At 40.6% G+C, this 27,708-nt stretch overlaps 3 protein-coding genes and 1 pseudogene across 8 annotated transcripts in view; 3 read left to right on the top strand and 1 right to left on the bottom strand.

Moving 5' to 3' along the window:
* Positions 1–376: 376 nt before the first annotated feature.
* On the bottom strand, positions 377–10,830 carry LOC113006544 (cytochrome P450 2K4-like). Its single transcript, XM_026142575.1, has 9 exons — positions 10,574–10,830; positions 10,317–10,479; positions 10,059–10,208; positions 9,833–9,990; positions 2,279–2,458; positions 1,947–2,088; positions 1,663–1,847; positions 1,090–1,231; positions 377–1,012 (listed from the first exon to the last, which is right to left on the bottom strand). Exons 1-9 carry the CDS (start codon positions 10,766–10,768, stop codon positions 828–830), a joined length of 1,500 nt encoding a protein of 499 aa, XP_025998360.1. The 5' UTR covers positions 10,769–10,830; the 3' UTR covers positions 377–827.
* Positions 10,831–12,568: 1,738 nt separating this feature from the next.
* On the top strand, positions 12,569–15,992 carry LOC113006543 (cytochrome P450 2K1-like). Its single transcript, XM_026142574.1, has 9 exons — positions 12,569–12,931; positions 13,035–13,197; positions 13,281–13,430; positions 13,516–13,676; positions 13,796–13,975; positions 14,275–14,416; positions 14,635–14,819; positions 15,164–15,305; positions 15,379–15,992. The coding sequence occupies exons 1-9, from the start codon at positions 12,725–12,727 to the stop codon at positions 15,564–15,566; spliced, it is 1,518 nt and encodes a 505-aa protein (XP_025998359.1). The 5' UTR covers positions 12,569–12,724; the 3' UTR covers positions 15,567–15,992.
* A 945-nt stretch (positions 15,993–16,937) lies between these two features.
* On the top strand, positions 16,938–20,783 carry LOC113006547 (cytochrome P450 2K1-like; annotated as a pseudogene).
* A 1,536-nt stretch (positions 20,784–22,319) lies between these two features.
* vash2 (vasohibin 2) overlaps positions 22,320–27,708 on the top strand; it is a 28,790-nt gene continuing 23,401 nt past the window's right edge. The window contains exons 1-2 of one of the 6 annotated variants that reach the window (XM_026142576.1): positions 22,320–22,552; positions 23,624–24,061. In XM_026142576.1, coding sequence (XP_025998361.1) covers positions 23,741–24,061 — 321 coding nt within the window. In that variant the 5' untranslated portion in view covers positions 22,320–22,552; positions 23,624–23,740. The other 5 variants (XM_026142580.1, XM_026142581.1, XM_026142578.1 and 2 more) reach the window with 5 other exon arrangements.

Below are 27,708 nucleotides of genomic sequence, written 5' to 3'. Positions count from 1 at the left end.
AAAGTCAAGGTCAGAGGTCAAGCTTTCTGAAATTCTTGTGAATGTAATTACTCGGAAACAAGGTGATACAGGATTTTGAAATTGATACCAAAGGTGTATATGAGGAGGCTGGGAAGGTAGCACTGGTAATTGCCAGTATTTTTAGGATCATTGTTTCATATTTCTCACTGTGTATCATTGTTATTCAAAGTGTCTTGCTCCGCCTCCTGACATACTACAAATTCTACAATGTCAGAAACCTTTAAATACATTTATAACAGTAGCACAAGTGAAACTCACATTGCTTGGAACAAGTCACTTCTCTGACCACAATGGAGTCACCATGTTCAATTAACACATGTATGCAATGTACAAGAAAATCCACCTGAGAACTTGGTTGAAGTTAAAGATATATTTGGTTGTTGGTTGATACAGAAATACTTTAACAGTGGCAAACCACACCTTTTGTGTACTGACCTGCACACTTTGTTAGTTACATTTTGCTTTATTTCAGCTGCATTCTACATTTATCTCTGCTTTAACCAGCTCCTAAAGATGAAGATTATAATTGATTATCATTAGTTCACAGATCAATTTGTCTTTCCACTCACTCATCGATTCGTTTTCTTGTGTTTAAGTGTACATTTTTATTCAAGCTAATTGACATGAATCAAAAATATCCTTACAAAGCTCCTCGTGGTGCTGCAGGTTTCTTTCGGAGTCTCAAACTGATTTTGCTTGCTTAAAGAAGAATCAAAGAAACACCACCCCTTCTACCTATTTCATTAGAAGCTTGTTTTATATAAAATATTTCTTGTTTAGAATTAATTACATCAGCCCACTGTGTCTCACAAGGGGACAGCACACAGTTTAACATTTGAAGGGTTAAGGATGAGACTATCAGATGGTGATAGAAGCAGTTCATCCTCTGAAACTCCAGGTGGAAAAGTAATTCGGAAGTGCTGCAGAAGGGTGGTGAAGAAGATGAAGACTTCCGTTCTGGCCAGATTTGCTCCGGGACAAACCCTGCGACCTGAAATAGAAAACAAAAAAATACACTACATTTTATCTGATAGTAATCTGGGTCATGACAAGAAGTTGATTACAAACCTGCAGAAAAAACCATGAAGGCATCACGCTGGATAAACTTTCCATCTTTGTCCAGGAAGTGTTCCGGATAAAAAGTGTACGGTTTCTCCCATTTACTCTCATCAGACAGAACAGAAAACAGGAAAGGATACACAGCTGTCCCCTGTTGAATACACAAACCAAACTTTTTTCCTCCCTTTTTTAATATGTATTCACAGGATATTACACAAAAATCAAATATTATTTTTTAGCTGTGACTTCAAAACAAAATTTCATCTGGGACAAAATGAGTTTTTGAAAACCTACTTGATTCATTTAATCTAGCTTAAAAAAAATCAAGCTGATGAACATTTTTCACACTGTTGTATTCTATAAATATTGATCACAGAATATTTCCTCCTTGATGCTGGAACATGCTGACTACTGCAAATTCCATGAAATGTTGATCTTCAATTTGATAATCAAACACTGAGAGAAAGAATCATTCAACTCTCTTTTTCCACATCTGTGACGATGTTTTAGTAATCAAAATATGATTATTTTTTAAGCTTCAATATATAATAAACACATCATTTGTTTTCTGATATATTTTACCTTCTTAATGAAGTGACCTCTAAAGGTAATGTCCTGTGAAGTTCTGTGAGGAAGCCCCAGGGCAGCAACAGCTGTTAGCCTCTGTGTCTCATGGATGACAGCATTGGTGAAAGGCAGCTCTGTCCTGTCTTTAAACTGAACCTGACGATTTCCCACTACACTACTTAGCTCCTCCCGGACCTTCTCTGGAAGATGAAAGGGCTCGAAGGATGTAATAAATCTGACTTCAGTGTAACATAAATTTTTGTTGTTTGCAAGCACTTTGAACATTTACAGGTTCTTACCCTGTATCTTTGGATACTTGGCCATAAGAAAAAGTCCCCATGTGACTGTGCGTGCTGATGTTTCAGTGCCAGCAACAAATAAATTCATTATTGTTATCAAGAGGTTTTCATTGTGGAAATGACTGGTGGTAATTCCAGATTTCTGCGTATAAAACCAGAAGTTATTCAACAGCTGAAGCTTTTGATTATGACACAGATTCACATTGCTGTGTTAAACAGATTTCTATTCACCAGTTGGGCAGAAGCACCACCAGGTTAGGATAACGTGTTCACATTATTGCCATTGCTCTTTAAAAAACAATATCAGCATTGTATAAATTTTTGTTCCTCACCTCCAAATTGTCTTGGTGAATCAGAAAGGCATCCACAAATCCTCTGCACATCTTTGGATCAAGAGTTTCTTTCAAATGACTCACCAATTTCCTCTGTTGTTCCCTATTGGCTGCAAATGCTTTTTTGAATTCATTTGGGTAAGAGAACCATTTGCCAATCCACGGGACCATGTTATAAAGCTGTAAAAACCCAAATGCATCTGTGTTAGTATTTAAAAGGGCAAGCAAATGTTTGTTCATTTCATAAGAAGAAAAACTAATGTGTCTGAAAGTAGTTTAAAGGATTATGGTTTGTTATGATTTTATTTTTAAAATCAGAAATGTCAAGTAAGGGGGGGACCGTGCCACCCTCCAGTGTAATTTAAGTTTACTGGTTAGTTCTGAGGTTATTCTTATTACATCATGAGGTATTCTTATGAACACTTTAGTTTCTTGTCTATTGGGTTTCTGTTGTGTCAAAGGCTACGTTCACACTGCGGGTCTTAATGCTCAATTTCAATTCTTTGATCAAATACAATTTTTTTTTGTCTGGTTGTTCATACTACAAATAAAATGTGAAAGCAAACGCGCTCTAGTGTGAACGGTTCACTGCCCTCAAAGTGCCCGCATGCGCAAAAGAGACGTCACACACAACGTGCTCTGTTTATGGCAGTAAAATGGCGGCTACAAAGCTAGTAGGTGTTGTTCCAGTAGTCTATCAATTTCTGCACAGTCGCAACCAACAGAATTTTGACAAATAATTAGAGAAAGAAGGACACTGAGAAAAAAAGAGTGCCCGTGCTTTAACATTGGCCTCGTTTGGAGCAGTGGCTGCTACCTCCACTCAGAGGTTTATCTTCTCCGGCGCTGATAATTGGCGTCTTGTGTCAGTGACATAAAAGACGGATTAAATGTGACATGACCATTCAAAGAGCAGTCACTTTCTAAAACATCAGATATGTATCGGATTCAGTACCACATACGAAAGTGACCTAGGTTGCATTTGAAAATACTGAATTTCTGCTGTTCAAACTGTCATACCATGATCGGATATGGGTCGCATAGGGTCAAAAAAGTCGGATTTGATGTGCTTTCGTCTGCAGTGTGAACGTAGCCTTAGTCCTCTCTGTGTGTTGGTGATATGTGTGTTGCTGTGTGTCCTTGTGTCTCCCCTTTTTGTTTACATTGTCATTGGTCTCCACAATGTTTGGAAGGTTACTTTTAAAATGTATTCCACTACAGATTACAGAATACATGCCCGAAAATGTATTTTGTAACGTATTCTGTTACATTAGTCAATGAGAGTAACATATTCTGAATACTTTGGATTACTTAATATATTATCATGCTGTTTACAACTACCGTACATGAATGTACTATTGCTGTGTGATTTATTACTATTACTGAAGGCTACTCGCCGTACCAATACCAACTAGATTTTTAAATCTTAATATAAAATGACTAACAGTAGGGTGGACATTAGGTAAGGCTGCACTTTTTGCAGCGATCTCATATATAAGAATATTCCTCACGTATATAAAACAGGTCTATGGCTCCGAACCGTAGTAAAGGGACCTCTGGCTAATACGTCGGGTTCCGTGTTGGGCTCGTAGCCGAAAACTAGCTTTACTTTGTTGTCTGGGTCAACTTTGCTAGCAAGAGACAGAGAGAAGCATTGAAAGGCTGCTCCAAAAGGAACTTATTGTTTCGGAAAAAAACACGAACACAGTCGAGTCTAAATAGCTTACTTACAACTGGGCTCGTCAGGCATTCTTGTTAGCTGCAGTGGTTATTATTATATTTACATGCTTCCAGCTCCCGTTTCTGGTCGGCGACAACTCGTATTTTCGACTCTCCAAGAAACGATTTTTGGAATATCAACAAATTAAATCCATAGTAAAAAAGAAATTTAATCCCAGTGAAGCTGAATTACAAACACCACCAAGTGTTGTGGAATTTTTTAACCTAAAAGCCCCCAAATTATTGTTTTAAATATACAGAACACTTTCTAAAATAGATGAATCAATATCCCTTCCTATTGCAAAATGGGAAGCAGATTTATCGATCAACTTAGACCAAAACCTTTGGTCTCAGATATGCTTAAAAACCTTTCAATGGATCAGAAATCCCAGTTTGCAATTAATACAATACAAAATAATACATAGAGTGCACTATACTGGTCATAGGATGTTCAAGATGGGCTATACACCTTCCAACAACTGCTCACACTGTCTAGCAAATACACCGGACAATTACATCCACGCTCTTTGGTTCTGTCCACCAGTTCAGAAGTTTTGGCGTGAGAAATGTGAAGACTTATCAAAGTGTCTGAAATGTAACATTCCAGCCTCCCCTTTAGTATGCTTGCTGGGCAACTTGGATGAGGTCACTGCAGAAATAAACACAGCCCACGTTGTTTTTACGGCCCTATGCATTGCCAAGAAAATGGTCCTCATTAACTGGAAAAATAAAAATAATCTTAATTCTAACCAATATAGAAACCATCTAATAGATCACATTAGTCTTGATACAGCCTCTGCCATCACATTTGATCAATCCCTTTGGGCTCCTTTGATCAGCTTCATCACCTAGTGGGGGTGGGGGGTCATGGTTTGGTCCTGCCTTCACTATTGTGGTTGATATGGGGGTAGGGACGGCCTTAGGGCGTCTGGGGAGTCCCTAGGGACGTTTTCCCTGGAGGGCCTAACCCGGGGGACGTGGCCATGAACTGGTTAGGGGCTCTGGTGGCTCTTAGATGGTGTTTTCCTTGTGGCTGCGTACAGCGGAGATGGGGGAGGGTGTGTGCTGGCCGACGTTGGTTACTGGCCTGGTAGCCTGGCTGCCCCTGGGTGGGTCCGGGACGGGCGTGGAGGCTTGGGGGTCTGGGGGTGCTCCGCCCCCGGTCTGGGGTGCTGGCTGGGCCTTGGGGGCTTGGGTCCTGGCTGTTGTGTCGCCGGAGCTGTGGGCGGGTGGGTGCAGGGGGGCTCAGCCCCAGTGCAGGGGATCTCTGATGCATCGGCCCAACTAGGGGGCTCTCTAACTGGTGGGGAGGCTGTTATATCTTTGCAGGTGGTCTCCTCACTACAGGAGCTCACTCTGCAGGTGGGGGAGAGATATAGGAGAGGTAGAGAAGGAACTCAACCTGGGTGTCTATTGTCTTGTGTAGTTTGGGAGATGATTGGATGATGGGGTGGGTGCAGTTTTCTCTGGGGTGGAGTCGGGTGGGCTACCCCGGACTCTGTGCTGCTGCTGCGGGCCCCGGTCCGGATGGGTCTGGGCCCCCTTGCCCTGGTGGGTTCCAGAGTGTGGGGGTGCCTACTGGGGTCAGCGGGGGAGCTGGCCCCAGGGAGGGGCCGCTTGCCCCTCCCTTTCTTCCCTCCCCATCCTCAGCTGCCTCCCTATTTCCACTCTACCACACACACCCACACACGCAGGGCTTGGGGTGTAGGGGAGGCACTCCCCCTCTGTCCCCTTCTGGCCGCCTGTGCCTCAATTTTATTCTGCAACCTAGACATCCACATTACTCACACTCTCACATAACATATACATATAGGGCCTTGGGGGTGGGCACCTTTTACAGCATCCAGAGGATGGTCGGTGTATTCCAACCCACCTCTGGCGCTGGTGCCCTACCCACAATTTTAAATGCATATAGACACTGAGGGTTTTCGGAAGGAGCTCTCTGATAGGAAGCAGGAACATGCTCTCCTGTGTTTTAAATGCACTTTAGAACAGCACACAGCAACACTACATATGAGCGGGTGTAGGGAGGTTTGAGGTCTTCACTCACCCCGGTTCTGTTAGCCGTCAGGGCTGAGGGGCTGGGAGGAGGTGCTGGCCGTCAGATTGGGGTCTGGGATGCAGGGCCTCCCTGCTACTGCAGATAAGGAGGTGGTCCGCTTGCCTCCACCCCAGAGAAGGGTTACATCTCCTGGGTCTAGGTGCGGCTTGCTCCTCTGGGGGCGGGGGTACCTGGACCTGGGATATAGAGTATGTTTGGGGAGTGTGACTGTCTGTGCAGTGTCTATTTGTGTCTGTCTACACGTTGGGTGAGTGCCGAGTATTTGGTTGTGTATATGGGGGTGGGAAGGCACGTTTGTGTCCGCGTGCGCCTGTTCGTCTGTGTCTATATGTCAGGTTGGGTCTTAGACTCAACCTCTCTGGGTACATCTATGGCCCTCCAAAGTATGGAGGCCTATCTCCCCTCACCACACTCCCTGCCGGTGGCTGATGCCCTCAGACGTTGGTGGTTCTTGCCGACTGGGGCTGGGCGCTCATGTATGTACCGGCTCACTCCTGGTGGCCGATTGGCGGGGCCTGGCGCCTGTGGGCCCCTTCCGGGGGGTGGGGTACCCTCAGGCCTCAGGCCTCTGGGCCTGAAGCTCGGTCCTCTCTGGCACAGCTGGCTGCCGGCAGAGCCCGCGGGCACGCCACTGCAACCCCCTCTGGCTTCTGCTCCATAGCTCCTGGGTGACCTCTCGTTTGGGGCTCTACTCAGCTCTTCCTAGGAGGGTGGCACGGTTCAAGGGTCAAGGTTCAAGGTTCTTTATTTGTCACATGCATAGTTGTACAAGTATAACACACAGTGAAATGTAGCCTGACACGCTCCTCGACATGTGCAAAAATTGGGGGGGGGGGGGGGTAGAGGAAGAACATTATATATATATATATACATACATATAGTGTATACACTGGGTGAATGTGCAGTAGTAGCAGCAAGCAGGTGAATTCTGTACATTAATATGAATAGACATCTGACTATTTTACAGGATAGACAATATAAACATATTTAAAATTAAAGGAATTGAAATGTACATTGTGCCTTGGTTTAGAGTGTCTGGAAGAGAGTCCTGTCTCAGTCAATTATAGATGATGTGAGAGGGCGGGTGTGTGTGTTTAGGGCACGGATGGCTTGGGGATAGAAGCTCCTCTTGAGTCTCTCTGTCCTTGCCCGGAAGATGCGGAACCTTCTACCAGATTGCACAAGTTGGAACAGTTTGTTGCCAGGATGGGACGGGTCCTTCAGTATCTGCGCTGCTCTAGTCCAGCATCTCCTGGTGTAGGTGTCCTGAAGCGGGGGGAGAGCAATCCTGCAGCAGCGTTCTGCTGTACGGATCACTCTCTGGAGAGCTTTTTTGGTCCTTCACACAGCTGTTCCCAAACCACGATGTCATGTTCTGTGTGAGGATGCTCTCCACAGCGCCTGTATAGAAAATCCTGAGGATCTTTGGAGAGACCCTGAACTTCCACAGTTGTCATAGGTGATACAGGCGCTGCCTAGCCTTTTTGGTCTGGACCTGAATGTGGGCAGCCCATGTCAGGTCTGAGGAGATGTGGACACCAAGATACTTGAAGGACTGCACCCTCTCCACTGGAGCTCCATTGATGATGATGGGCTTGTAGTCTCTGTGCTGACCCCTTCTGAAGTCCACCACCAGCTCCTTGGTCTTGCTGACGTTCAGCTGGAGGTGGTTGTCCTGGCACCACGATGCCAGATTCTTCACTTCATCCATGTAGGCCGCCTCATCGTTGTTGGAGATGGCACCCAACACCACTGTGTCGTCAGCAAACTTCACAATGGTGTTGGAGCCATGGGTGGCCACACAGTCTGAAGTGTAGAGGGAGTAGAGCAGTGGCGAGAGGACACATCCCTGAGGTGCTCCTGTGTTGATGGTGATGCTGTTGGAGAAGCACCTGCCCACCCTCACCACCTGAGTTCTGCCAGTGAGGAAGTCCAACACCCATGCACACAGACGGCTGTTAAGTCCCAGATCCCTCAGCTTTGTGAACAGTCTGCAGGGCACTATTGTGTTCCCCCCCTTTGGTGGTCCTCTTCGGGTCCTCATACTCTGGGGCCTCTGGATGTCTGGGGCTTGGATCTCCTCCATACCTGCTTCATGCCCTGGGGGACGGGGCTATGGCTCCCCACACTCCCTAGCAGATCATTACATGGAGAAACCTTTGTAATGCAAGCATGCTGATCCACACAGGTGTACACACGGGTATTCACAGACGCGGACTACACCTTTCTTGGCTGCTGCCTCAAAGCACATTGTGCGCTGTCTATCTTGTGTGCTGCACAATAGCGTTTAATATTTAGTATCTACTGTTATCTACTGCTAGCTAGTTTATTGTGATGGTGTTGTATTTATTATGTTGCTAATTTTTTGTTTGTTTTCTCTTCTGTTTTTTTTTCTCCATACAGGTGATCCAGGTGTTTTGTTTGTTTTTCTTTCTTTCTTCCCCCCTTTCTCACCGTGTCTTCTCCCCTCTGTTTTTCTTTCTCTCCCTCTCTTTCTTTCATTCTTTCTCCCTGTCCTATCCCCCAGTCATGTCTATCCCGTTTGTAGCAACCGAAAATCAAATCAAATAAATACATAATTATAATAAAGGTCAATCAAATGGACCAATATGGCAAGGCCATGATGATCCACTTGGTAAAATAAATCCGCTTGGCATCTTTCTTGGTCTTACGACAACAATTCTGATGGCTAAAGATCCAAACGGGACAAAAAATAAATAAATAAATAGAAAATAATAATGTGTTAGTCTGTTGCTAAAAGTTGTTTCTTCTGTTCATACCGATTTGCGAGTGGTAATTTGCTGTTTGTGGTAGAATTTGTTTAGCATACTTGAAGGATGATTGAAAAAAATCTATTATCTTGTTGTTTATATCTATTAATCACAAATTCATGGTTGAAAACAGAACGAGAAATTCATTTGTTGTTTTACGTGTGGTTAAAATAATTTCATGCACAATGAGAGATATATTCAAAGCATGCTTGTAATGTATTACTGTGGTAATGTGAAAGAGATGTGAAAAGAGATAAAGAACTAAAGCTATAGCTGTGATACAAGAGTAGAAACGGAGCTGGCTGTGTGCAATAATGTTAATATTGTTGTGCAGGCTAGGTTTTTTTCTTGTTCGTGTGGAAGAAACTAAGATTTTGGATCACAATGGATTCTCTCCGGAGGGAGATGGCGAGCCTGAGCCCGGACTGAACTTTACAGAGGAATTTACTCTTCTTCCTCGACGGAGACTCCCAAGTGGTAACACACAAACCACAAACAAAAGAGAAAAAGAACTAGACTAAGAATTTTTGACATGACGAATGACCGAAGACAAAAAGACAATTGAACATTGAGCTCAAAGGGACTATTTTTTTTTTTTTTGCCGGCTTATTCTTATTATTGTTATTATTACCATTACTACTGTCAATGTGGAATTTGTGTCTTGTTTATTTCATTTTGTGTAAAATAATAACCGTTGCTGCTCAGATTCCTGTCTCCAGCCCTTTCATTCCATATTTGCCTCGCTTTCTATTGTAGCCCTGCCGAACCTAGCAACTGGTCCGTAGTTTGGCTGTCCTAAACTATTTAAAATGAGTCAGTGGTTACACTTGGAAAAGGTAAAGCCCCTGGAGGAAGTGATCATTAAAAAGAAAGCAAAGTTAAATGAACAGTAGCAAATATTTGAAAGCATATCACTACACAGACATAAGCAAAGCACTGCCCCTTAGTTATAAAAGTCAGTTAGAATTTACAAACAAAAGCTTTAAAAACTTTAAAATATACCTGGACAGATGGGGCACTCAAAAGTGTGGTGTTTCTACATGTACGATGTACCAAAGATGTAAACTCCAGGTCATTGTAATCAAATCTGTTGCCATAGATCAAGGAGCAGAAAATATTGGCAGTTGCATTGTTTAATGATTGCTTGACATCAAATTCTCCTGCAAAGAAAATTACAAAAAGTTCATTTGTATCAAAAAGTTGCAGTTTCTGTCAGTTCACTGTTTACCTTTGAACTGTTTAAAAGCTTCCATAAGGTAATGACACTCCTCAATGATTTTGTCCTCAAATTCTTTCTTTCCCATTCCAAAGTCCTTCAGGTTGATCATTGAAAAGCGCCTCATCTCTTTCCATGTGTCATCATTAGCCCACACAATACCTGATTTGACAGAAACAACTTTCAGTAATATAGATAAAGGTTATACATAGTTGCTAATTATGACTCACACTCAAATGTGTTTGCAAAAGTCTTGTCTTAATTACGCACCATGTCCTTGAAAATGCTCATCAATAATTGGTGTCAGATCCCTTTCTCCAAACACTTCAGCATAGTCAACAAGTGCCTCCTTTACTGCGTTGTATCCTACCAGGACCACCACTTTTTTGGTCCCCAGATAGATGGTGAAAATAGATCCAAATTGTTTGGATAGCTAAAAACAACAAAAAATGTTCATATATCTTTGTTTAAAATACATTAAAATGATCAGATACATTGAAAGAAAATTCCTCCAATGACTTCCTCACCTCCAGTAACGTGACATGTGTTTTCTTCAGGTACAGCTGCGGGAAGTTCCCAAAAATGGGATATGGTGTGGGTCCTGGAGGCTCCTTTCCATCCTTTTGGGTTATGTTAGAGAAAAGGCAGTGGATCAATAGAAGGACTGTCAGACACAAAACAATTGAATAAATCCCCTGGAGAAAAACATATAGTATATCCATGGCTTAAGCTCAGTGACTTCTGTTGGTTATTCCAACTGACAGACAGGATGACTGTGTCATGGTCAAGGTTCAAGGTTCAAGGTTCTTTATTTGTCACATGCATAGTTATACAAGTATAACACACAGTGAAATGTAGCCTGACACGCTCCTCGACATGTGCAAAAATTGGGGGGGGTGTAGAGGAAGAACATTATATATATCTACATATAGTATATACACTGGGTGAATGTGCAGTAGTAGCAGCAAGCAGGTGAATTCTGTACATTAATATGAATAGACATCTGACTATTTTATGGTCCGGGTGAGTGCTGGGCCTTCCCACAGGGCCGGCATTTCCACCCCTAGGCAGAGCCGCCACAGCATGCTGACAGGCTGCACCTGAGCATAATTGGAATTGCCGGCTTCTTAAGACCAGCGCTCAGACTCACACCTCGCCAGATCGTCGGCAAACCTTTGTCAGTCAGGGCTTTCACAGTTTCTCCACTCTCAGAGGACCTCTGGACGTTGTCAAGCCGCTGCCGTCACCTGTTAGGATTTCAGCGCTGGTCTGTTCACAGTTTCTCCGTGCCTGCCTGCCTCCCTGCCCAGCGCTCAGGATAATCATCTCCCCTCACCCAGATTTCCCAGTGTCGGGTTCTCCATTCAATCCACAACAGCCCCGTGGCTTCACCACGGACACTTCCAGTGCTCCTTCTAGTTTTGTTTCATAGAAATGCCAAGTCGGCCATGTGTGTTTCAAAGTAAAGGATTGTGAATTTCTGAGTTAGAACTGTGTGACTCCAAGCGAAGTATTATGAATCATAGTGTGCCTCTAAGCTAATGTTATATTTAAATTCATGCTCCAGAGTAGAGTTTCTAGTGTGAGTTAAGTTTATTTAGGTTGCCGCTAGCCCTCGGTTTCTCATGAGTGTTGTTGAGTTATTCCTTGTTTACGTTGAGCAATTCTAAGTTATGTTAAGCACTTTAAGCACCTCTCACCGTCGTTCGCTGTTTACATTAATTGCACCATATATATACATATATATATATATATATATATATATATATATATATATATATATATATATATATATATATATATATATATATATATATATATATATATATATATGTATGTATATATATATATATATATATATATATATGTATATATATATATATATATACATATGTATATATATACATACATCTGTCATGTTTGCAGTCTTGCCAGATATATATATATATATATATATATATATATATATATATATATATATATATATATATATATATATATATATATATATATATATATATATATATATATATATATATATATATATATATCTATATCTATATATATATATATCTATATATCTATATATATATATATATATCTGGCAAGACTGCAAACATGACAGATGTATGTATATATATACATATGTATATATATATATATATATACATATATATATATATATATATATATATATATATATATATATATATATATATATATATATATATATATATATATATATATACATACATCTGTCATGTTTGCAGTCTTGCCAGATAGATAGATAGATAGATAGATAGATAGATAAAACGGCCATGGCAACCCTGAATTTTAATGCTAAAATCTACCAAAAATGAAAACTATTATTACGTTTTTAACAGATATACTCACTTCTGTCAAAAATTATTCTAACATCCAAGTAGATATTTTTATTCTGTGTTTAATTTATTTTGTTGGTTTGTTAATGTTTTTCCATTTATTTTACAGACCAAAGTATCAACTGCAACGTTAATGATTTACTATTTCTTTCATAGAGGACCTTTGCTCTGTTACTGTCACACCTTGTATTATATGCTGCACAGTACAGGACTGAAATTTGGCAGACAACGCAAAAAGCACTAAGTCTCTGGGCTCTCAGTACAAAGAACTCATAGCAGAGAATTCGTTTCACAGCCATGGGGATATTAGATGTCTTTCTCCAATCGTTCAGTTCTGCCTTCTTGTTAGGGGCACTGACAGTCATCCTCCTTGTCTATTTCATCGTCACTCCAAGCTTCAATTCTCAAAAAAAACAAAAGGGTCCTCCAGGACCCAGACCACTACCTGTGCTGGGGAACCTGCTGCAACTGGACCTGAAAGGACCTTACAAAACATTGCTGGAGGTGAGAAAGTAATTGAACTATGCTGCAGATACAGTTCTCCAGGCAGCTTTTTAGCTTTGGTTTCTTTGATGTGTGTGAAAATATGAAAATATTCTGTTCTTAGTTATCCAAGAAATATGGATCAGTCTTCACGGTCTATCTGGGACCTAAAAAGGTGGTGGTCCTAGCAGGATACAAGACAGTGAAGCAGGCACTTGTAGACTATGATGATGTGTTTGGAGACAGAAGCCCAACGAAACTTGCACATGAATTAACCAAAGAGCATGGTAAAGGAATAATATTTTTTCTTAAAATCTTTTAGCTTTTTTTCTATTTTGGTACTGTCAAACTAAAATATGACCACTCTCAGGAGTTCTGTGGTCCAATGGTGACTCATGGAGAGAAATGAGACGCTTTGCATTGACTAAACTGAGAGACTTTGGAATGGGCAAGAGAGCATGTGAGGACAAAATAATTGAGGAATGTCAACATCTCATTGAAGTATTTAAGAAATTTAAAGGTAAAAAATTATCACATTTGTTTGAACTGAATTGAATTAATGGTCCAATTACTTATACTGACTGTATGTGTTTATTTTGCTACAGGAGAAGCGTTTGATACAACCCAATCAATTAACTGTGCAGTCTCTAATATTATCTGCTCCATCGTCTATGGCAGCAGATTTGAATATAATGATCCAGAGTTTACATCGTTGGTAGATCGAACAAACAGATTTGTCAGACTCGGTGGAAGTCCCTCAATACAGGTATTGATTCCTACTTTGTGACACTTATGGAGTTACAGATTTTTTCAAGGTACAACTCAATAACCTTTGTAAATGAAAAATGGTATTTTATGTACAGATGTATATTTGATGATTCACAGATGTATGAAATGTTTCCATCAATCCTGAAGTGGACTGCTGATAGGAACGAAGGGTTCAAACTGGCTGCTGCCAATAAAATGCAAAACCGTGCCTTCTTCCATCGTTTAAAAGAGACTCTGAACCCACAGATGTGCAGAGGCTTTGTAGACGCCTTTCTGGTCCGCAAAGAAAATCTTGAGGTTGGACTTTCTATTATCTTTTAACTTTGTGTTCAGGAATAAATAACTTAAGCTGATGGTGAAACTGTGCCTTATCCTGCTCAGTTATGGTTAAGACAAAACAGCTGTGTTGCATCCTAATACCTTTATCACCCAGCAGATGTATGCGAACACTATTGATCATTTGTAATTCTTCTGGTGTATGTTACATCCTCGTTACTGTTCGGTGCCTTGACACTTCTTTTTCTACTGTGCAACCCCCATCCAACTTTGGGATTAGAATGATTTTAGTGACTTTGCTGTTAAATGTCTATGTGCAGGAATCTGGGATTACCAACAGTCACTTCCATGATGATAATCTTCTGATAACAGTCATTAATCTGTTTTCTGCCGGCACTGAGACAACATCAACTACACTGAGATGGGGACTTCTGCTAATGGCCAAATATCCGAAGATACAGGGTGAGGAGCTCAAATAATCCACAACTTGAATACACTCTTTTACTGGAAATCACATGACACATGTCACAAGAGCAATATCACAATAAGCATACATTTATCAAATATACTGGAGTGTTATTGTCAGTGTAACACAAGTGTAATGTGTCCACTGTTCTCGTTTAGACTCCAGAGGATTCTAATAGGGATGAAATTCAATTACTGTTACTTTTATACTCTAGATGAGGTCCAGGAAGAGCTGAGGAGGGTCATAGGAGATCGACAGGTGCAGGTTGCTGACAGGAAAAACCTTCCCTTCACTGACGCCGTCATCCATGAGATACAGAGACTGAGCAGCATCGTCCCCACTGCACTTCCTCACAAAACCACCCGAGACATCACTTTTCAGGGTCACTTTATTGAGAAGGTTAGACTAATTGTTATCTATTCGAATCTGCTCGGCATCAAGCCATGTTTTGAGATAATGTAACTACATCCTGGATCGTCCTGCATTAACTTTGAGTTGAGGTGCCAAAGTTCTAAAGCTATAAAAAACCTAAGTGCAGACACAAAGAGTAAGCATGAGTGGGAACAGTTGTTATCAGTTTACTGAGTGCACAAAACAGAAGCTTGATGCCATCTTGGACGGGCAATCACAGGAATACGGGAAAGTTTGAAACTGAATCCAAATCAAAAGTATGTGCTGTTTTTATGTGTTGTCTTAGTACGTTTTGTACTTTGTGCATCTCTGAAATCAGCTGTTATCTGCAGGGAACCACAGTGTTTCCTCTCTTGACATCTGTCCTGCATGATCCAAGTGAGTGGGAGAGGCCTCACAGCTTTTATCCTGCTCATTTCTTGGACAAAGAGAAAAAGTTTGTCAAGCGAGATGCCTTCATTCCATTTTCTGCAGGTTTGTGAGCTCAGCCATTACCACTGAGGTACATCTCTTCACAGGACAGTTGATTATTATTCATCTCTTGCAGGTCGCAGGATTTGCCTCGGAGAGAGTCTGGCCAGGATGGAGCTCTTCCTCTTCTTCACCACCCTCCTGCAGCGTTTTCGTTTCACTCCTGCACCTGGAGTTTCAGAGGATGAATTAGATCTGACTCCAATTGTGAGCATTACTCTCAGCCCTTCGATTCACAAATTATGTGCTGTTTCCCAAATGTGAGGAAGAGATGGTCTTTATAAGCTTTTGTTGTCCTGTGAAACGGCTCCAGTCAGTTTTTAGCAGAATATTTTCTTGTGTCCTTAATTATTATTAGTCCTTTATTTATCCAGGTAAAAAAAAATCTCATTGAGATTAAAAATCTAATTTCCAAGAGAGACCTGGCATCATGGCAACAATTTCAGGCTCACTGACATGATTTACAAAATGTTTAGTTCAATTGTTCCTTTAGTTTCAAGGTGATTTTATTAGCCCCATCTCATGTAGGTAAAGATTGCCTGTTGGCTTCAAAGTTTTCACTGACAATAAAGGCAGAATGTTTTGATTACTTAAAAATGCTACACCTGCCATGTATCGCTCTCTCGCTTGCTCATAAAGATGTAAGATGTTAAACATTTTCCTCCACAATAAAGATCAAATGCTGCATCAGTGCATGTCGTGCTCATTACTGCCCCTCAAGAAAGAAGACACCCTCAGTTTTCTTAGTAAGTACCGCCATGCCACGCCCCCTGGTGGTTGGAGAAGTTTACAGATGGGTTGACAACACATTATTGTTACATTGTTGGTCTTCCATGTGACCTCTTTAGAGAGAAGAAGAATGTCTGAAAGGAACTGAAATATATATCAATGTTTATTTGTATAGATGAATTGTTTTTTCATAATTTTGGGGGGCTAATTGATGGTTACCAGACTCTTTGGGCCATTTTCTATCTGTCCGCTTCACTTTTTCATTTAGTGATAAGAAAAACTAATGACCATCACTTGTAGCTGTCTAAGTCACCCATAATTAAAGTGTATTCAGTTCATCTTGACGTAGTTTTTTCAGCGGGAGAAGCATTTCATCCAAGTGACTTCTTCAGTCTTAGCTGAATGCAGGTTTCTCCAACCTTATTGCTTCTCTTAGATATTGCCACTTTATTTACCTGCTGCCCTTGTTGTTAGGAAACCTGCTTTGCTACCCAGTCACTTTGGCCAAAACTGCTTGGTTACCCGTTTTATCCTACACTCAGCTAGGTTGGATAAAAAGTTATTTACCGTACTTTCTGATTTATGACATACTTCCGGTTTGGAAGTCTTATAGAAAAGCATAAAATATAAATGCTCTTTACATTTATCATATATTCAACTCTAAAAGTCAATACAAAAAAATGAGCTTCAGTTTCAAATAATGTTAAAATATAGTAAAAAAAATGCTGCACTTTAAAGTGTTTACACAAATAACTGTGTTGATATCAGGTACACACATTTATACGTGTTTTATTTTTTTTTTTTTTTTTCATCCTGAAAATATAATATTGACACAGACCAAAGTACTAACTGCAACATTAATCATTTACTCATTCATAACCACAGAACACTGTTTGCACTGTTTATCCCTGTGCAGTGTCTTTCACAGTCACTGAGTTTTCAGTGCAAGTAACAGAGTGTATATTTTACTTGAAAATCATGGGGATATTAAATGTTTTTCTTCAGGCCTTCAGTTCTACCTTCTTGTTGGGGGCTCTGACGGTCCTCCTGCTCATCTATTTAATCTCCTCTGCTAGCTTTAGTACCCAGGATCCCCCAGGACCCAGACCACTTCCCTTGTTTGGGAACTTGCTTCAGATGAACCTGAAAAGACCCTACAAAACATTATTGGAGGTGAGGTAAAGCTATTGGGCTGCTTTTCTTTTAGGCTGACTTATAAATTCAGCTTTCCATGCAGCTCTTACAACTTCCAGGGTCTCTCTAATGTGTGTCAAAATATCAACATATTCTGCCCTTCTTAGCTGTCCAAGAAATATGGATCAGTCTTTACTGTCTATCTTGGACCCCAAAAAGTGGTGGTGCTGGCAGGATACAAGACAGTGAAGGAGGCACTTGTTGACTATGATGAAGTGTTTGGAGACAGAGATCCAATTCTAATTGTGCATCAAATGAACCATGGAAATGGTAAAAATAAATAAATAAATAAAATAAAAAATGGGCATAACCACATTATGTGTCTTAAATTATTGTTATTTAAACTCTATACACACTTCATTACAGGGGTTGTGTGGTCCAACGGTGATTCATGGAAGGAAATGAGGCGCTTTGCACTGACTAACCTGAGAGACTTTGGGATGGGCAAGAGAGCATGTGAGGACAAAATAATTGAAGAATGTCAATACCTCATTGAGGTTTTTAAGAAATTCAAAGGTAAGATTTGTTTATGTTAAAAAAAATTAATGAAGGTTGATGAAGATTAATTTGACTGTTATTTGTTTTTCACTCCTTTCACTTGTCTTGTCACAGGAGAAGCTTTTGATACAAACCAAAGATTATCATATGCAGTCTCTAATATTATCTGCTCCATTGTCTATGGAAGCAGATTTGAATATAATGATCCAGAGTTTACATCTCTGGTAGATCGAATGAGCAGAGCTGCTAAACTTTTGGGTTCTCCTTCAGTACAGGTCATTTCTATAGTTACTTTCATAAGCACATAAAGCATCAGTTGTTGCAAATAACAAAATATTATTCTAGTTACTGGTGGTTATATAATTTTTGACAGATGTACAACATGTGTCCAGCGCTGTTGAGTTGGATTGGTGCCAGGAAGGAACTGCTCGAAATGTCTGCTACCAGTAGCAAACAAAACCTTGGCATCTTCAGTCATTTAAAAGAGACTCTGAACCCACAGATGTGCAGAGGCTTTGTGGATGCCTTTCTGCTCCGCAAGCAAACTCTGGAGGTTGGCATCTCTGTCACTTGTCAAGTTTGTAGTCTGAAATTATTAACTGAAGCTCAGGGTGAAGCTGTGCACGTTCCTGCTTAACTAAACAAATATGCTGTGTCCTAGTAAGAACAAAGTACACATTTTGTCAGTTTTAAGGGAATTAGATTTACTGGCATTTTATTGTTGCATGTCTGAAGGAATCTGGGATTACCAACAGTCATTTCCATGATGATAACCTTTTGATGACAGTAATGAACTGAGACAACATCAACTACACTGAGATGGGGACTTCTGCTTATGGCCAAATATCCAAAGATTCAGGGTGAGGAGCCTAAAAATTTAACTTCAATGTGCTAATGAAATCAAATCACTGTCACAAAAACAAAATCAAATAAATAATGTCACCTTCATTTATAGCCGTGTGAAAAATCACGTTTTCAAAGTACTCTATTTTTAGTCCTGTGAAACACAAATTATTCCCTTCATGGGATTTAGGAGTAGCAGCCAATCAATAAGGTGCTAATCAAAAGCACGATTAGTTGATCTTTAGCAAGTGTGAGCAACTGAATGAAGACAGATTTTTTATAGTTTGTTAGACTGAAGCCTTCAGGTGTGGACTAACATACACCTGAGGGCTTCATTCTTCCCTGGAGTGGAAGTTCCAGTAAATGCACCCCAAATTAAAAACCAGTTTATTCTAGTACAATTCTGCAGTTCTACAATTAAAAAAAGACAGAACAGGTACGGCTTGTTTAAAATAGTTGCCAAAAGAAAGCATAGACTTCTGAGACAACATCCTGTTGACTGACAAGACAAAACTAGAAATGTTTTATCATAATGCAAAAGTACCACATCAAGCACAAATCCAACACAGTATGTCAGCACAAACACCTCAGACAAACTCACACACAGTGCTAAAGGAGTGATGATTTGCAGTTGATTTTTCCAGTCACAGGACTTGGGTACCTTGGGTAACTCTGTAATGATCATAAGTATTTTATAGCAAATGTCAGAGGATCTGTCCCAGATTGGCCTAAACTGGGCTCTCCAAAAGAATGGCTGAAAAAGATAACAATCAAGGTGCTGCAATGGCCCAGTCGAAGTCCAGACATAAACTCAAATGAAATGCTGTGACAAGACATTAACAGAGCCATGCCTGACTGAATGTCTGCAAACCTCAATGAACTAAAGCAGCACTATAAAGAAGAGTGGGCCAAAATTTCTCTACACCAATGTGAGAGACTGATAAAATAATTTAAAAAGAACTATTACTTCAACTGGCGTGCACTTAATTTTTTTTACAAGATTGCATAGATTTCTGTGAAAATACTGTAAAATGGAGTGTTTGAGTGATTCTAATAGGGATGAAATTTAATTATTGTTACTTTTATACACCAGATGAGGTCCAGGAGGAGCTGACGAGAGTCATAGGAGATCGACAGGTGCAGGTTGCAGACACGAAAAGCCTGCCCTTCACTGACGCCGTCATCCATGAGATACAGAGACTGAGCAGCATTGTTCCCACTGGAATTCCTCACAAAACCACCGAAGACATCATTTTTCAGGGTCACTCTATCAAGAAGGTAAGACTGCATAACACACCTACCGCTTTTAAAAAACCTGGCCTGCACTAAGCCATCAAGTGCAACAAAATATAACTGCATTGTGGATTGTTTCTTTATGATAATTATGTGTAAAGGGTGATGGTTTGGTAGTGCAGGTAGGAAAACATAAATGCAGATAAAATACATGTAAATACAAGGTGGGGAAAGGTTTTAGCAGTCTGTGTATTGTAATTTGTGCAGGGAACCACGGTGTTTCCTCTCTTGACATCTGTCCTGCATGATCCCAAGGAGTGGGAGAGACCACACAGCTTTTATCCTGCTCACTTCCTGGACAACGAGAAAAAGTTTGCTAAGCGAGATGCCTTCATTCCATTTTCTGCAGGTTTGTGAGCTCAGCCATCTCTGTTTAGGTTACATCTGCTGACAGGACAGCTGAAGTTATTCTTCAATTGTCTCTTACAGGTCGCAGGATTTGCCTCGGAGAGAGTCTGGCCAGGATGGAGCTCTTCCTCTTCTTCACCACTCTCCTTCAGCATTTTCGTTTCACCCCTGCACCTGGAGTTTCAGAGGATGAATTAGATCTGACTCCAGCTGTGGGTTTTACTCTCAGCCCTTTGCCTCATAAACTATGAGCTATTTCCCGTATGTAAGGAAACTGTATTTGAACGCTGAACCAGTCTTCTCTGAATCACGTTATTATTTCATGACGTACAAGTAATCGTAATAGATTCTGGGAAAAAAATGGATTAGGTAAAGGCTTCTTTGGAAATTTAAGAGTTTGCAAAGCCAGAACTGACCTCTGGGCCATAGGTTTGATATCGATCCTTTAAATTTAAGCTTTTTGTACAGCTCCATCACATGAATCTAAGGCTACGTTCACATTGCAGGCGAAAGTGCATCGAATGCGACTTTTTTGACCCTATGCAACCCATATACGATCATGGTATGACAGTTTGAACAGCACAAATCTGATATTTTCAAATCCGACCTGGGTCACTTTCGTATGCGCATGTGGGCCGCTTTGAGGGTTCACACTAGAGCGCGTTTGCTGTCACATTTTATTTGTAGTGTGAACAAGCAGACAAAAAAAAATCAGATTTGATCAAAAAATCGGTATTGAGCATTAAGACCTGCAGTTTGAACATAGCCTAAGTGAGCATTTTCTCCTGGAAATGGAGTCTCCAATGAGTTTTTTCATAAGTTGGTTGATTGTTTTGCTCAACATGTTCACTGTAACTTAAAAATGTTGCACAAGCACATGTTAATCTCTCTCTTGTTCATGAAGACTTAATATTTTCTTCATTTTCTCCACAATAAAGTTGAAATATTAAAATGAATACACCTCACACATCATTTCCTTCCTCACTCCACCAGTCTTCTCAGCAAGTCTTCTAAGTGTCTATGTTTGACCAGCTGGAATATAAAACACAAAGAACTTTCATACAGACCTGTTTCCCATTTAATCTTTAATGTAATTGTAATGCTACTGGCCCTCTGATGATTTTCCTTATATGTCAAAATGGAGTCTTTTTATGAGTAAATCAAGCCAAATAGGTGTGGAATAATTTTACACTATTCTACAATCCACCATGTTTAGGGAGTCAGTACTATATGGGAGGCGACATCCATATAGTACTGTGCAGAAGTCTTGAGCCACCTCTGATTTCTGTATATTTTGCTTCCAAAAAGCAACACTTTCTTGTCTTGTCAAAAGTGCTCCTTAGCAATAGTGCAGAGAGATGGATCTAGACCTTCAGTTCATTCATCTGGTGTTTGCTGAAGTGGCATCAGACGTGCTGACAGTGGAAGGTGGTTGTCAAGAAGCCATTCTTATAAAAGAGAAAACGACTAAGGTGTGCCAAATTGTTTGTGTGCTGTAACAAACAATTTGTCCATAAGGTGGAGTTCTAAGTCAAGTTACGTTACTACTGCAAATGTAGCAGCCCATTATTCATATTGCTGCGTCGAGTGCCACAAAAATATCACACATAATATGACAATTTTTATTTAAAAAAAACCCAACAGGTCCTGTATATTATTGTGCCACACATCTAATGCTAGGTGGGAGGTTTTCACGTGTCTACTTTGTTTCTAGTATGTTTCACATATAATTGTAACATCAGTAAAAAAAATAATAATATTTTTTTTGTTATTTAAAAAAATGCATTCATTATTGACAGTTGGAAATCACAATAAAACTGATAACTCTATATTATGGGATGTGTGTGGTTATAAATTTATGCCATTAGAATAATTTGACTGTAGTCTATCTATTTGCTTAGGTTTCTTCCAATGTATTTAAACTCATTCTTACTAAGAAAAAGCGTCCAGCCCCTAAAACAATATATTCCAAATCAACAGTTATAACAAGTGGAAGAAAATCCAATTTGTTGCAGATCTATCACTTGTTGACCTCTTCGTCCATCAAAATTAACCAATCAGAGGGCACCACCCGATCCAAAAAAGGTAGCGAATACTCTCTGACCCGCCTCTCTTTGTTAGCTCGACCAATGAGAAGCTGTTGAGCAGTGGCAACCGTAGGGGATACGAGCAACGGACAGATACGGGAGAACAGTGGCCGCTAGTAGGACCGTTTTATCCCCAATGATTTAATCACATGAGAGGGTAAAGAAGCGTTTTTATCACCATGAAATTGGATTTTCTGAGGAGGTAGCTGATATCGAGGCTCCTTGCAGGCTGCTGACAGAGAGAAATGCAGAGACGAGGTAATTTCCCCGTATTGTGGTGGTGGGAGGCAACGGCCCCCGCAGTGTTCCGAGATACAGCGGCAAAGCTAGCAAAAACAGTAGAGGGGAACTTCCTGGACGGCGCTATCAAAATAAAAACATATCCACAGACAAATGATTTGTTTCGTTACGGTTCTGTGCGTAATTACTTTTAACACGTTTTAGAAGCCTTACAGGCAAGCAAATGATGGAGTTGTGAGTGTTCTCTGGTGATTCGCAGTAATCAGTTGTTATGAACGATTGACCAAAGTACTGGTTTTATTTTGAAAGGAATCGCGCTCTAATTCCTTCTTAGCAAATGTTAGCTTGTGCTAGCTTGACATATAGCAGAAGAGGTGAAGTTACAAAGCCTTGAACCAAAACAAGACTATAAAGCCTGTGGTGGACAACGCCGCTTTGTTATGAATGGAACACACCTCGCCTTGGTGACTGATTTTCAGATCTAATGCCTTTTCAACCGGGAGTCCGATTGTTTATGTGAAATAGAAGCCTTCCTGGAAAACACGATACGGTCAGGATGATAACGGTTGGGATATTTCAGCTGATTCAATCAAAAGAAAAACTTAAGTCGACATTAAGTTGCCTTTGCCTTGTTAAGTTACACTTTAGTGAGATTTAATCAATTCATTCCGCAGATTGCTATATTGTGTCGTTGCAAAATAAATACTGTGTATTTCATACTCATGAGTTTATATGACTGCTAATGTTGATTTTTAATGCTCGGAGGGTTTTTTTTATCAGCTGTTGAGCTACTCTGGAATCAGAAGTTATTATTTATGCATATATTGTTTTTGGTACATTTATTGTCGACTGTTGCTGCATTTTTGGCTTCTTTATCACAATCACCCCTTTTCTTAAATATGGATAACGTTGATTTTTTTTTTTTGTAACAATTCAGTGGAAAGTACCTGAAAAAATCCCCACTGTGTTATACAAACACTTTTTGTAGTGATCCTTGCTGGGCAGTCATGTACATGTACTGTCGTTTTAAAAAGCATAGTTGAGTTAATGCGTTTTCTTTTTCCTTTTTTTCCCCCATTACCACGTTAGACCTTGAAGATCAACATGTGCTTTGCACTGCTCACTAACAAAAAGAAGCTCTTGTAGCTGGAGGAAGATTGCCTGCCCTAACTTTTCCTCCTCCTCCTCTACTTCTTCCTGGGGCCAATGACTGGACCCAACTCCCCAAACCGGACTGGCACCTCTACAGCCAAGCTGAGCAGGCATGGCCGGTCCAAGAGCACCAGCTCGCACTGTCTCCTCCGCTGCAGCACCCAGGAGTCCTCCTCTTTGTCTCCCCCAAAGAACAGCTCGAGATCCCCCGAGGAGGAAGAGGAGAAGGATGGAGGGGTTCTTTTCTACGTTAATCGATCTGGTTTTCCTATCGAGAGTGTCACCTGGGAGAGGATGTGGTCCCATGTGGCGGCCGTGCACCCTGACGGACAGGAGATGGTGGACAGGATACAAAATGCTACATACCTTCCCAAGGTAAGCCAGCTGGCCAAGGGACTGGGCCATCTCTCAGTGCTTTTAAATTCTCTACTGCAACAAATGTCTTTATTAATTAAACTAGATGTTATGCTTAGACATCTGTTGGTTTGTTTTGATTTGTTACTATCGTTTATGTGTTACAGAAGTGCATGCCATTTTTACTCACCACAGTAGTAAGGTTGGAATTGTTTTTACCTTGTGTGTGTGCATGTCCTACAAAAGCAGGTGTTTGTATGTCTGCCTTTCAACACGAAAGGGTTCAGATATGCATCTTACATCAAAATGAAGGCCAAGTTTGATCATGATTTGAGAAGTAACTTGCTCTGAGACAGGTGTGATCCTAGTGCTTTATGGACTCTAGTTTTTTATTATTTCATTACATTTAGATGGAGTTTATGGCAGCATTTTGGTGTTCACTGCACCCCAGTTTTTCTTTTGCCTGAAGCAACTATGATAGACTCCAGCATAAACCGGGTTGCAAAAGAAAACCTGGTTGGCATAGCACAAGACAGTTGAACTATTTTGTCTAATTTTCCTGCTAATTTTCCTTCTTTCTCATAACACCATAGCGTAATATTTCTCAGTTGAGCCAGAGGGCTTTTCAAATGACATCACTGTGTGTAGTAGTAAAAATATGACAGTTAGATGTGCACCAAGGTTTTCTTCACTGTTAATGGACTTTTTGTGAAGGGTTTCACTGAGCCCTCTGAGGTTCCTTGAATCTTCTCATCTCAAAGAAATTCAAAGATCTTCTGAATGTGCTGAATGTACTAGGCTGTCTAGTTTGTAGGGACTATATGATTGCCTGGGTTAGAGATGGGTATGTGGAATAGCCATGTTGGGACATAACTCTGTCCTTACATAACATACTTGGCTGCCACAAGATATATTAAATCATCAAGAGCTTTTTGAACGAACAGATGGATTTTAAAAGCATTATATATTGTATATATTCTATATTATATCCTATCTTGCAATGCACTTACTCGTCATTTTTATTATTGATTAGTATGCTTGGTATTTCCTTAATGAATCAAAGTGAAGCTTTTTAATTGTTTTTCACTTTCTGTCTTGTATGACATGAAATCCTCACGTCTGATTAGCTAAAACACATTTTAATTCTCACATATCCTATCTATAACCAGGCACATCACTGAGTATAAACTGTTATTCACAGATTCAGTGATTAAAGTTGACTACATTTAATTGACTAATTGTTGCAGTTAGATGAATCTACACTTGTATGGATCATTTGTTAACATTGCAAAGAAATTTTTTTTAAATAAATACATGTATCTGAGTCACTGCATTATAAAAAATACTGTTATCTAGCTGTGTTATCCTTCCTGTTGCTGTGACTGTTCCAACTTTAATGAGGAATTTATGTTTTTATAATGTTAGTCGGGGCGTCAGATAGTGTATCTCCAAGTCGTTGGCATAATGGTCGCCTTAGGTGTTGATGTCAGCCTGTTTTCACAGTCTGTTGTTTCTCGGATGCACACTCTCAGGTGTACACACAGACAAATGCATGGCATTACCATGACAACAGTAGTGCTAAATTGAGCCATCATACCTGTCAGTTGAAATTAGTTCTGCATTTTGGATTTGTCACATTGAGTGGGACTCGGTGTCACTTCTGAAACGCGTACACACACACACACACACACACACACACACACAGGCTTATTATCATAACCTGTTTGTTTGTTAGAAGACTGTTTCGATAACAATAATAGGGTATGCTTATAGTGGCATTAAGACCCAAGCAGCGGTTCCGAATGACAGCAACATCAGGAAGAAGGAACACGAGAAGCTCGAGAAATACCAAGGGCTCAGAGAAGAGCTCGAGAGGATGTGGAGGGTGAAGGTGTCGGTGGTCCCAGTGGTAATCGGAGCACTAGGTGCAATGACTCCCAAGCTAGGAGAGTGGCTCCAGCAGATCCCGGGAACAACAGCGGAGATCTCTGTCCAGAAGAGCGCAGTCCTGGGAACAGCTAAGATACTGCGCAGGACCCTCAAGCTCCCAAGCCTCTGGTAGAGGACCCGAGCTTGAAGGATAAACCGCCCGCAGGGGCGTGCTGGGTGTTTTTTATATATATATATAAACACATATTTATCTTTGTCTGTTGCTTCTGAGGCCCCTCAGCCCAGATTTTCCTCATAGTTTCCCGTCAGTGATTTGGATGAATGCTTGTTGTTTTGCAGGCAGAGGTGAAGGGAATCCGGTTGTTGTTTGGCTCTGCTAATTGGCCATGTGGTCATTAGTGACCTGGTTGGCTAGCAATGCCAAACTCACTTACTGTGTTCCAGATACAAGGACAGCATCAGGTTGTGTGTGCACACAAACACACTAAACTGTGCCTTGTATATGTAGAAGTATCTACTTTTGGACAGATTTAGTGTTGCATATTGTAAGACACACTACAACTTGCAGTCTTCAGTGAAGCAATAATTAATACGAAGAAAATATAAACACATTTTTATGTAAACAGTCTACTTTTTAAAACCTTCAAATTGATGTTTTTTTTCTTCAGTGTGTCTAATCTAGACTTGCATACATTATGAATCAAGTCTCACAAATAACCTGTTAAATAAAACTGTTTAAAAGTCCGCTGTGTTGGACTACAACTCATAGTCTGTGTTCTTAGTCAACTCGGTGTCATAGCCCATGAACATGATTCCACTTCAAAGGTGGAGTTGGAATCTGTCCCGCCGCAGGTCAAGATCAGACCACCAAAGTCACTAGTGATTCTAAGCGTTATTGAGAGCTTAGGCAAAAATTCACAGGGGGTCACCTTTAACCAGGGATCAGTACCGTTATGTTGCAAAATTGGCTTAACTCAATTCAATCTCATAACAGCCAACAGAGTTCCTCTGCTAGCTAAGTTAACCAATGAACTAATATGACGTTAAGTAATGCTAAGAATCACCACTTAAATCTGATTTACAAATATAATAAAAAAAACCCATCAGCTGTGTAAGTTATACTTCATCTACCATTTTTGTTATTTGTTTCCATGGATTTCGATTCCTGTCTCTGTCTATTGTAATGTCTTGTGTTGGTGCTTTATGTAGGTATCTCCATTGTCAGTTGGTTTCCATTGTAACTTTGTTGATATGTAACCTGGCCCCGTGGGGCGACCGTGGCTCAGGGGATTGGGAAGCTCATCTCTAACCGGAAGGTTGCTGCTTCGATCCCCCTGCTCTCTCTGTCCTGGTCGTTGTGTCCTTGGGCAAGACACTTTACCCTACCGCCTACTGGTGTTGGCCAGAGGGGCCGATGGCGCGATATGGCAGCCTCGCTTCTGTCGGCCTGCCCCAGGGCAGCTGTGGCTACAACTGTGGTTTGCCTGCATCAGTGTGTGAATGTGAGAGTGAATGAATAGTGGGATTGTAAAGCGCTTTAGGTGCCTTGAAAAGCGCTATATAAATCCAATCCATTATTGTAACCTGATACTCCTTCTAGTATGTGTATGTGTGTGTGTGTCTATAAGGTGTAAAACGGGTGGTTACCACAGATACAGTCACAACTAACCAAGGTGGGTTAACTGTGCTTTAAGGTGGGGAAAGAGAACAAGGAGAAGACATGAGAGTGAAAATGGTTTTGCTTCCCTAATAGGACCGACAGTGAAAGCCAAAAATGT

The sequence above is a fragment of the Astatotilapia calliptera genome, chromosome 15 (assembly GCF_900246225.1).
Source record: "Astatotilapia calliptera chromosome 15, fAstCal1.2, whole genome shotgun sequence".
Lineage (NCBI taxonomy): Eukaryota > Metazoa > Chordata > Actinopteri > Cichliformes > Cichlidae > Astatotilapia > Astatotilapia calliptera.
Note: the sequence above shows the minus strand (reverse complement) of the source record. Positions and strands in the feature narration are given on the sequence as shown.

Bases quoted from the DNA above. Each gene is read 5' to 3' on its own strand.
- LOC113006544 (XM_026142575.1), bottom strand. From the start codon at position 10,768: ATGGATATACTATATGTTTTTCTCCAGGGGATTTATTCAATTGTTTTG. The intron at 9,991-10,058 runs GTAAACAGTGAA...TTTTCTTTGCAG, and splicing joins AGCTTTTAAACAGTTCAAAG to GAGAATTTGATGTCAAGCAA. The intron at 1,848-1,946 runs GTAAGAACCTGT...TTCATCTTCCAG, and splicing joins CAAGTATCCAAAGATACAGG to AGAAGGTCCGGGAGGAGCTA.
- LOC113006543 (XM_026142574.1), top strand. From the start codon at position 12,725: ATGGGGATATTAGATGTCTTTCTCCAATCGTTCAGTTCTGCCTTCTTG. The intron at 13,198-13,280 runs GTAAAGGAATAA...GACCACTCTCAG, and splicing joins TGAATTAACCAAAGAGCATG to GAGTTCTGTGGTCCAATGGT. The intron at 13,976-14,274 runs GTTGGACTTTCT...GTCTATGTGCAG, and splicing joins TCCGCAAAGAAAATCTTGAG to GAATCTGGGATTACCAACAG.